Source organism: Dipodomys spectabilis, unplaced genomic scaffold, assembly GCF_019054845.1.
Source record: "Dipodomys spectabilis isolate Male_0828 unplaced genomic scaffold, ASM1905484v1 ptg000045l, whole genome shotgun sequence".
Lineage (NCBI taxonomy): Eukaryota > Metazoa > Chordata > Mammalia > Rodentia > Heteromyidae > Dipodomys > Dipodomys spectabilis.
Window position 1 is genome coordinate 5,654,840 of NW_024870722.1, and position 10,715 is coordinate 5,665,554.

Below are 10,715 nucleotides of genomic sequence, written 5' to 3' on the forward strand. Positions count from 1 at the left end.
ACTGGGCTTCACAGTCTCCTTGATCTGCGTCGAAAATCCCGCTCACCCAGAACAAGAACAGCCTGAGTCCAACTCCATGCAGTCTCTGGAGGCGTCTCGGGACTTACACTGCATTAAAATTGTAAAGCAGAAAGGACCAGGTCAGGACCACAAGCCAACAAGCCAGCAACTACCAGGGTCCGGAAGTAGGGCCTTAGCCACGCCCCAACCTTGCTTCTTCCGGTGATGCTCAGAGAGGCGGGGTTTCCGCTTCCGGTGTCGGATTGTTGACGCCTGTGGCTGCTGCGGTGGCTCCTGGGCCGTTGGGGCCGGGAAGTGGCGCGGTGACAGGTACCGCGGAGAGAGCCCTGGTGGCGACGATGGCGGAGGGGTCCGAGGAGGCCCGAGCCCGCCCTCCGGGACAGGAAGACGGTAGAGGAGATCACGAGCCCATCCCGTCCCGGCCAGACCCCGCCGTGGCCCCCTGCCCCCAGGAGGGGTCGCAAGCCGAACCCCGGGCCCGGGATCGGCCCCCATCCCCGGGTCCCTCGGAGGAGGCGGAGCCGCCGCGGAAGCGGAGGGAAGGGGCCTCGGCCTCGAACGCGGGGCCGCGGGAGCCCGCCGGCTGCGAGGTCCCCGAAGCCGCGGCGCCGCGGGACCGGCCCGCGCGGCTCAGCGCCCGCGAGTACTCGCGGCAGGTGCACGAGTGGCTATGGCAGTCCTACTGCGGCTACCTGACCTGGCACAGCGGCCTGGCCGCCTTCCCCGCCTACGGCAGCCCCCCGCCGGGCCCGCCGGGCCCCGCCGCGGCCGGCGCGCCCGCGCCCGCGCCGCCGCCCGCCCCGCAGCTGGCCTATTACAACCCCTTCTACTTTCTGAGTGCCGGGGTGGCGGCGCCCGATCCCGGGGCGGCCGCCGGCATCAGCACCCCGGCCGCGATCGCCGGCCTGGGTCCCCGGGTCCCTCACGTGCAGGCGTCGGCCCGGGCAACTCCAGCGACCCGAGGGGGAACCGCCGCCCCTTCGCGGACGACCACCGAGACCGGACGGCAGGCAGGTGAGAAAGCAGCGGGGATCGGAGTTGGACCAAGCGGAAGGGAGAGGTGGGCATGCTTTCCAGCAGTGCTGCTCGAATTGGTCACCGTGCGCGTGCAATCCGTCATCCTGTGCCCACGCCTAACATTACCAAAGTGGACAGACAGCCCAGGCAGTGCAGTTTCTTCTTGTTGTAGATCTGGCCCTACCAATTGATTTCCTTACTCACGAGACTAGCTAGGCCTTACCACATTGAGGGGAAAACCTTTGCTCTTCACACCGTCCTCTTAGGTTGATCTCTACCCTCTGGAGAGCAAGATCCAAAGCTCAACTTCCAGGTGGGCAAACGTACTTTTGGAAGAGAAAGACTGCTAATACTGGGGGGGGGGGAGAAGGGGTGTATAATTCAGATGTGGGCTGCTTTCGGACCAGAGGAACTGGATGGATATAAAAGCAAATTGGTATGAATGCAAATAGCTTTGACTAGGCTTTGGCTTTTTAATCATATCTAATTGATTGCCTTCTGTATAGGAGCTAGAATATTTTGAATCAGCTACAATTTAACTTCATTATTTAGACTTTGTATTTAGCCGTGTGTGAATGTATGTGTATGTATTACAAGGAATAATGGATGCCTGGATATGATCCCATTCAGAAGTTAGGATTACAGATTGGTAATCATTTGGATCTTTTATTGAAACTAACAACTAAATGAATTGGGTTCGTAGGATACAGGAATGTATACAAATGGCCTGTTTTTAACATTGATTTTTACTGAAAGTGTGTAATGTTTTACCTGGATGTGGTTATCTAGCTTTTTTTCATTCAAGTCCCCATCCACTAAAATGTATTGGGTACCCTATTCTTATTCTAATTTATCTGTGAAAATAGTTGTTAAACATTGTGAATAGTAGAATGCTGTTGTTAATTTTACTGACAGGTACACTTGGTTGACAGAATCAGTAAGAGGAATTGGGGCCAGATTTGGTTTTCATTATCTAGCTTGTGTTCTCAGGCCTATATGAAGCAATGAGTTTTCCTAACTTTTTTTTTTTTTTTTTTTTTAATTTGCAGGCAGAGAGTATGTTATTCCATCCTTGGCTCACAGATTTATGGCAGAGATGGTGGATTTCTTCATTCTCTTCTTTATAAAAGCAACAATTGTCTTAAGTATTATGCACCTCAGTGGAATAAAGTAAGGATATTTACAGAAAGGTTTACAATTTCTACTGCTTAGAAACATGGTTAAGCTCTATTCCTGCCTACAAGTTAACTCAGTGGACAGTAGGTTTGCTAGAGCTTTGTCAGGTTTATTGTTTTCTTGTGGGCTTTTTAAAAATAAGTACAAAGGAAAAAAAATGTTTATTGCAGCATTATTTACCATAGCTAAGATATGGAACCAACCCAGATGCCCCTCAGTAGATGAATGGATCAAGAAAATGTGGTATATATACACAATGGAATTCTATGCCTCCATCAGAAAGAATGACATTGCCCCATTTGTTAGGAAATGGAAAAACTTGGAAAAAATTATATTAAGTGAAGTAAGCCAGGCCCAAAGAAACGTAGGTCCCATGGTTTCCCTTATTTGTAATATCTAGTATATGTATGAGTCAAGCGGAAAAGGTCAGATAATGTGATGTCAGGAAAATGAACCCTTAGATGTGTATTTTAATGTTTTTTTCTTTCATGCATGTGTTTCTAACACATTTATAAGATTATCTCTTTGTTGCTTTGTATGTCCCTCCCCCACAGTATAACCCTTGCTTTCACTATATTTGATGTCAGTATAACTTGTGGAGGAGATGGGGAAAAACCAGTTGTTTAAGGATACAGGTGGACCTGTTGCAACAATGAGAAGTACAAGTTGTCATGTCCAAAACGAACTTTACAATGTTGGTGGGGGGGGGGGCTGGGGGGAGGGAGGAAGGAGAAGGATTGGGATTAGGGGGGGAGGGGGGAGGCTGGGAAGGGATGTGAAGGATAAACAAAGGAGGAGGCTGCAATGCTTGGTAAGAAATGTACACATTATCCTGCCCATGTAACTGTAACTCCTCTGTACAGTATGTTCACAAATAAAATTAAATTAAATTAAAAAAAAAAAAGATCTGTGGGAAATTCATCTATTATTAAAAGTAGGTTAGATGAACCTGCAAACCTGGTTTCTATGAACTATTCTCTTAGGCCAGCAACTAATTTCCCTCAGATTATCTGTGGAGCCTGTAAAGACAAAAGCTAGAGAGCATTTGGTAGGTGAACCAAGGAGTAGCATTTCCAAAAGGGAAGTTTGTATTATCTGTTAAGTCCCACTTCAAAGTGAGACATTTCCTTGAATAATCCTTTCAGATTAAGTATAATCATAACAGCAGTTTTCACTTGCTAAGCATTTCTTATGTACAATATGTGTTAAACTTGCTTGCAATTGGAGTTTATGAGCACAATTGTCAGAACTTGAAAAGACACAGGTAGCCAGGCACTGGTGGCTCACACCTGTAATTCTAGCTACTCAGAAGGCTGAGATCTGAGGATCACAGAAGCCAGCTCAGGAAGGAGAGTCTTTGTGACTATCTCCAGTTAACCATAAAAAGCCAGAAGTGGAGCTGTGGCTTAAGTAGTAGGGTGCCAACCTTGAGCCAAAAAGCTAGGGAACAGCACCCATGCCCTGAGTTCAACCAACATTTCCTGGCATAACCAAAAAAAAAAAAAAAGGAAAAAGTGTGGATTCATATCATACTCAAACCTTAGCATGCTTACCAGAAACCTAAGTGACAGTGTGATACTGTGACCCTCCCTTTCTCTGAACACATCTAAGCAACACCAGCTCTTGTACATTTAGTCTCCTGGATAGCTTTTAACCCAGACCAACTGCCAGGCTATTTTTCTTCATCATTATTTCTTCCTATTCCAGTTAGTTACCACATGGTTGGATAACAACTAAACTCTAAGTGAAGTATGCAGTCTTCTGTGTCTTCTTTTTTTTTTTGGTTGTGAGGCTTGAACTCTGGGCCTGAGCATTGTCCCTCAGCTCTTCAGCTCAAGGCTAGCGCTCTACCACTTGAGCTACAGCGCCACTTCTGGTTTTCTGATGGTTTATTGGAGATGAGTGTTTCAGAGTTTCCTGCTGGGGCTGGCTTTGAACCATAATCCTCAGATCTCAGCCTCCTGAGTAGCTAGGATTACAGGCGTGAGCCACCAGCGCCCAACCTTGTCTTCTTTTTTTTTATGGAAAGTATATTGAGACACAAAGTACAATAAAGTCCGAGTTTCTTTGTGTAGTTAATATTTCTTACTTTCAGCTGTCAAAATATTTGAGCCATATCACTTGCTCCCTAGCTTTCTCTCCTGCAGTTTCCTCTCTGTGAAACATTTTTTCCCCCTTGCTCTAGCTAACTTCTTTTATCTTTCTGATGATAGCTTAAAGGTCATTACTGGGAAGGCTTCTCGAGATTAAGTGTAACCAAACTATTTTAGTTTGCATCCCACTTCATGGTTATTATTCATGGAAGCAGAGACATTTTCCATTTGTTCATACTGTGTCTCCAGAGCTAGTATATAGTACCTGCTCATGATACCGTTCCTTGGCTGTTTCTTGGTTTGGGGAGTGCTGGAGATCAGCACTGTGCTTTGAGCATGCTATGCAAACATCTACAACTGAGTTACCCCCAACCCTATAGGTAGCACATATGTATGATCATGCTGTTTGGGGTTTTTCATCGGTTGGTTGGTTGAATAAGCTAATGAAAGTTTTGTGAAGTTAGATGGCTGGGAACATAAAAAAATTAGAATTTTGGAGCCTGGGAAGGTGGCTCAATGGTAGAGTGCTTGCCTTGCATGCATAAGGCCCTGGGTTCAATGGCTTAGCATCACATAAGCAGAAAAAGACAGAAGTGGCATTGTGGCTTAAGTGGTAGAGTGCTAGCCTTGAGCTGAAGAGCTAAGGGACAGTGCCCAGGCTCAGAGTTCAGGCCCCATGACCAACCAAAAAAACCCCACAAAAACCATAAAGATTAGAATTTCAGTTAAAATTTGTGGCATACAATTTTTAAGAAGTAAAACTGTTCTGGCAACTAATTCTTTATAATCCCAAACTGTTATTTTATATAGGGATATCTCTAAGTTTGCTATGCATTATATAATAGAAGAAATAGATGAAGACACATCAATGGAAGACTTGCAGAAAATGATGATTGTGGCACTTATATACAGATTATTGGTTTGTTTCTATGAGGTAAGTTACTGACTAAAGCAAATATTAAGTTTTAATAAGTTTAGAATATTAGTCCAAGAAAAACAAGAATTTGTAATTAGTTATAAAGAGAGTCATCTCAGATAAACCAGGCATAGTGACATGCCCTGTCATCTCAGATCCTCCAGTGGCTAAGTGGGAGGGCCAGCTAGTCAAAAACATGAGACCATTAGCTAAAAGCCAAAGGAGCTGGAGGTATGGCTCAAGATGTGCAGAGCCATCATAGCAAGCACAAGACCCCAAGTTCAAATCCCAGTACCCTCAAGAAAAACAGGTTATAATTATTCATGTATTTTCCAAGTGTCTTTATACTTTTTTCCAAATTTAATTTATATGCACTTCTTTCTTAGATTGTAATCCCAAAATATACTTGCTGTTTGGCTGTAGAACTTGAAAGGTTATTTTTCGTCAAATTGCTATGAAGTATCATGGGCCATAGAGAAATACAGTAGACATCTTATGGTGGTGTATTAAGACTGTAGAAATGTATTAAATGCTTAACATTTGAGTTTCCATTTCAGTGCATTTGTCTTCCAACTGCAGTAAATGGCAGTAATATGTTACTTTAAAGCCAAAGTAAAACTTTAAAGTGATACTTTAAAACTGAAGTAATAATATAGTTGCTATAGTAATGATATAGTTGAGCCAATAAATTACTTTAAAATCCTTTTTTTTTTTCTTAGATTATTTGTATTTGGGGAGCTGGTGGAGCTACTCCAGGAAAGTTTCTGCTAGGGCTTCGAGTTGTGACATGTGATACATCAGTGCTTATTGCTCCAAGTCGGGTTCTAGTCATCCCTTCCTCAAATGTCAGCATTACAACGTAAGTCCTTTTCCTGGCTCGATCTACTGTATACTCCCATAGTTTCAGTGAATAGAACCTTATGGTCCCATAAGGTTATATTGCCTAGTGACTTCATTAGTGCCTTAGTGTGTACACACTGCTCAGAATGGCTGTGTCCCCTCATGGACACAGGACTGTATTCAGTGAGTTAGAGGTTCGATCAAGTGTTTCTAGAATACCGGTATTTTTTTCTTCATAGTAGGTTCACATTTATTAAGTTTATAAGCATTTTGTATGATTGTCTACACAGTATGTATATTCAAGATAGTCATTTTATAAAATACCAATCAGTTTTTAGTGCCCAGCTTTGTTAATCCCGGGATCTGTGGCTATTTGTTGGGTTAGGTACTGCCTTACCTTGAGCTGCCAAATGGTAACATCCACCATTAGCTCATCTTAAATAGGTAGTGAGTTTGACAGCTTGGCATACACGCATGCATCCTACATCTGCTCTTCAGTGGTAAAGCTTGTAATTAATATTTCCATTCCCTGTTGCTAACTGTGGGCATGTACTTCTGGAAGACTCCAACTATTGGTGATGGAAGTTGTGGAAATGAGTGGGTGGTAATCAGGCGAGCCAAACAAAATGTGCATATGTAACTGCTGCCAAAATGATCCAGAGGTGAAAATAAGTGACTGGAAGCAGCAGTTCTTTAAAATTTTGTGGCTCTCTTGCCTAATCTATTAATGGGAATCAATATTGAGCACTTCTCTTATACCAAGGATTGATAGTAACATTGCATATATATTAGTTAACTCAATACTGATACTGTATGGTAGATGCTGTTATCTCATTTTTGCATATGTAGCACACCCAGTAATTAGAAGATGGATTTGAAACCGACTAGTCTGAATTCAGACAGAGCTCACACTCAACTACTGCACTTTATTGTAGCCTTTAAGGGCACAAAAGGGCAGAACTGTAACATTAGGATAATTTTCCCATTTCTGGGCTATCATTGAAAGTTTAAGGCATCCTTTAATGACTAGATCCCACCAAGGAGCTGAGCTGACAAAAGAAAAATGTAATGTGCTAGTACTTCACTTAAGGTAGGAAATGGGACCCCACTAAACATACTCAGTTTAGAAGATTCTGGAAACACATGGTAATAATAAGTAACTGTGAAAAGGTAAACAATGAGAAGTTATTCTTTGCTTCTGGCAAAATACTAGAAAAGCCAAGTACCAGTGGCATATGCCTGTAATCCTAGCTATTCAGAAGGTTGAGATCAGAGGATTGCAGTTGGCAGCCAGCCAGGGCAGGAAGTTCTTGATACTCTATCTCCAGTTAACCACCAAAAAGGACAGAAGTGAAGCTGTGCCTTAAATGGGAGAATGTTAGGCTTGAGGGAAAACACTCAGCACCCAGACCCCAAATTCAAGTCCTAGACTACTACCAAAAAAAAAAAAGAAAAAGAAAAAGGAAATACGGCAAACCTTTAGTTCATATCTTAAGATGTTTATTAGTGTTTTAATGTGAAAGTTCTTGTCTTTTTGAGTTTAGGAACAGCCCAGGTGATTTGATCATATACTTGAAAATAGCTCACATATCAAAGGTTAAGAATCATCTCAACTATATTCTGAATGCTTTAGTATTGTCTGACCTTGATAAAGATACCATTAGTTTGTATGTGGCTAGTGTGACACAACTTTGATGCTTCTGCTTTAATCTTTTAGGTCCACCATACGAGCTTTGATCAAGAATTTTTCTATTGCTTCTTTTTTCCCTGCTTTCATCACTCTGCTGTTTTTTCAGCATAATCGAACAGCCTATGACATTGTAGCAGGAACCATTGTAGTAAAAAGAAATGGGGTCAGATGATGACCTTCCAAAACACTAAATTCCACACTGGAATAATGACAAGACTAAATTATGTATCAAGGCCTTCAGTATCCCTGGGTTACATTAATTGAATTAGAAATTAAATCAGTCACTCCACTTGCTGGAGGTGACTATTCTGAAAGTATTGATTTTACTTGAATGCCAAAGAACTTTTCCAGAAGAAAAACCTTAAACATTAGTGTTTAAAAACAAAAAGGAAATATTTAGGTAAAAAAGAAGGCAAATTCTTTCATAATCAAAATCGGCAATATTTCTTCAGATCTAATATTCAGCTTTGAAATCTCCAATGAAACTTTAAAAAACTGTATTTTGGTTTATCCCAAAATGATGGAAAATGTCCAGTTGTGTTTTGTAAACACTTGATTAGTTCCTCTTTAATTCTTGTGGGATGGGAGGAACACCCATCCCAGGTGCTGGGAGCTGCGAAGGAGTATGGCAAGCCCGGCAGTTCCGTTACCTAGGACTTCCCAGCATGCACTGCAGTTCACCAGAACAGAGGTGTCACTTTACAACTTAATGCTTGTACTTATTTCCAAGTGATGAAAAAGTATTGTCATAATGCTATATTATCATTGATGTATTAAAGGAAAGGTAAATTAGTGGTTGCTTTTAATGGGTAGGGAGAGTATGAGTAAATTTTTACTGTAAATTTAACTTAAATTCATGTGCAGGTATCCTCAGAGCCCTAAAATCATACTATATATGGGGGAAACTTCCATCAAACTTGCACATTTACTGTAAAACAACATTCCCAGTGTGTGCAGCATGGATAAAGTATTAGTGTTTTTCAGTGTTCTGAATATGTAACTTCCTATATATACAACATATTCACACGTAATTACTTTTGTATTTTATACAGTTCAGTGACTGTTAACATCAAAGTATTTTGTGAATAACTCTAAAATAGTAGTAACCTGTGAAATATTAGTAATTATCCCATTATGACCCATTCTTTCTAAAGCAAGAGGGAATATCATTTCCAGAAATTAACGCTAACTGCTTTATGCTCATTTCAGACTACTAGGAATAGTTTTGGGAAAATGCTAAGCAATGTGTCACTTTACTTGAAGCAAAATGTGTAGGTGTTTTTGCAGTATGTTCCAGGTAGCTGTGTTGAAATGTACCTGCACTATTTATTGTTGTATTTTATTCTCTGTCATTTTCCCCCACTGTGATATTTACCCCAGAACACTAAGCTGTATTACACAGTTCAGAATTAGATTGCTTAAACTTTTGTTTGTTCTTAATAGCAAATGCAGTATGTATTACCACTGTATCAGTTTCTAATGTGGGGTTTTAACATTTAAAAATATATTTTGTTTATAGAAACCTAATGATGTTCTTAATACCTTATCATTGGAAAATCTTATAAACCATGCCTGTCAAAATTATTTTTGTTAAACCTAACTTCACAGCCTATTGGCTAAGTGTGAAATAGATCATTTCTTGTAGCTTGTGGGAAATAAAAAAAGTCATCTTTTAATCATACTATAAGTTGGGAAATTTTATGTAAATTCTGGGTATACACATCTGCCTCAGACTGAGTAATACAAATTGAAATGTCCGTAAGTCATGTAGCCTTGAGATTCACTAACTACTGTTGTCATCTAGACTGTTTTTTTTAGTACAGTAAAAAAGGAAATTTAATGTAAGTTAAAATACTTCAATTTGCTATGATGAGTCACTCAGATTAATAGCTGTGAACTTGTTATAGAGCCCTGTATTTACTTTGCACATAGAACAAAATCTAAAACCTATTATAAATTCAGAGGCTACAGAAAAAGACGTTAACTTTGGGGGGGGGGGGTAGGGTGGGGAAAGAACATAACTTTAGCATTGCTTTTCTCTTGGGCTGAGTGCCCTCAGAACGCTTTTTTTCTGTCAGTATACTGTACTGATTTTCTATATGTTGAATTGGCACTCTACCCCAAAAAGGTAATAGGAAATTGTATCCATAGTACAAACATCATTCATCATTTCAAAAAACAAATTAGTAAGATAATCTTTAAAAACTTAGAATTCAAGCCAAATGAAAAAATCCCAGTTAACATACTCCAGCTCTGAACTGTTTTAAAAGAACTATTGCCGTTACCTACTCTGTTGTTCAGCCTAAAAACAACTGACAGGTGATTAATGCAACCCGAAAAATTTCAGTACCCACAATGGATAGGGTTCAATGTTAGAGTTGGAATCTGAGCAGATGTGTGATGACAAGCCTTGCTTTTAGACTGCTGTGACCATAGAATGCAAGCCAACACATTTGGATAGTAAACCTGAACTTTCCACTATTACAAAGTATTGATTTGCCAGAGTCACTTTGTTTACATTAAAAAATGAGTCTTCAGTGTTTTTAATGTCTTTATATAGTAAAATTCTATTTATACTTTCATAGAGGAATTTGCTTGGGTGGAAAGGATGGTAGAAAGGAGTTTAAAAATTTACACCTGCTGGTGGAATAAAAGTCTTTTGGGGGTGTGGAGAGGAGGGAATACTAAATTTGTTCTGTCCCTATTAAAACAGGCTATGGGCCTAGGTAACAAGCACTTCTACAATCTAAGAAATACTATTTCAAATATTTGTCATTCCCAATCCCTAGTACCGAAGGCCAAGGTCTTTACATGTGCTTCCAAACAATACGTACATATTTCCTTGCAATTCAGTGTTTCAGGGCTTCACCTAATAGCCCAACTATCAGTATAACTTGGCATTCTATCTTTAGTATGTCACCAATTTGTATTGTATCCTCAAATAAATACTTTGAGTCACCAA

The 10,715-nt window shown here is 40.8% G+C and overlaps 1 protein-coding gene across 1 annotated transcript; it reads left to right on the forward strand.

Annotated features, from left to right (window-relative positions):
• Positions 1–248: 248 nt before the first annotated feature.
• On the forward strand, positions 249–10,715 carry Fam8a1 (family with sequence similarity 8 member A1). The gene is made up of 5 exons (XM_042678525.1): positions 249–1,035; positions 2,088–2,208; positions 5,118–5,241; positions 5,943–6,082; positions 7,781–10,715. The coding sequence occupies exons 1-5, from the start codon at positions 360–362 to the stop codon at positions 7,923–7,925; spliced, it is 1,206 nt and encodes a 401-aa protein (XP_042534459.1). The 5' UTR covers positions 249–359; the 3' UTR covers positions 7,926–10,715.

Bases quoted from the DNA above. Each gene is read 5' to 3' on its own strand.
- Fam8a1 (XM_042678525.1), top strand. From the start codon at position 360: ATGGCGGAGGGGTCCGAGGAGGCCCGAGCCCGCCCTCCGGGACAGGAA. The intron at 5,242-5,942 runs GTAAGTTACTGA...TTTTTTTCTTAG, and splicing joins TATTGGTTTGTTTCTATGAG to ATTATTTGTATTTGGGGAGC. The intron at 6,083-7,780 runs GTAAGTCCTTTT...TTAATCTTTTAG, and splicing joins TCAAATGTCAGCATTACAAC to GTCCACCATACGAGCTTTGA.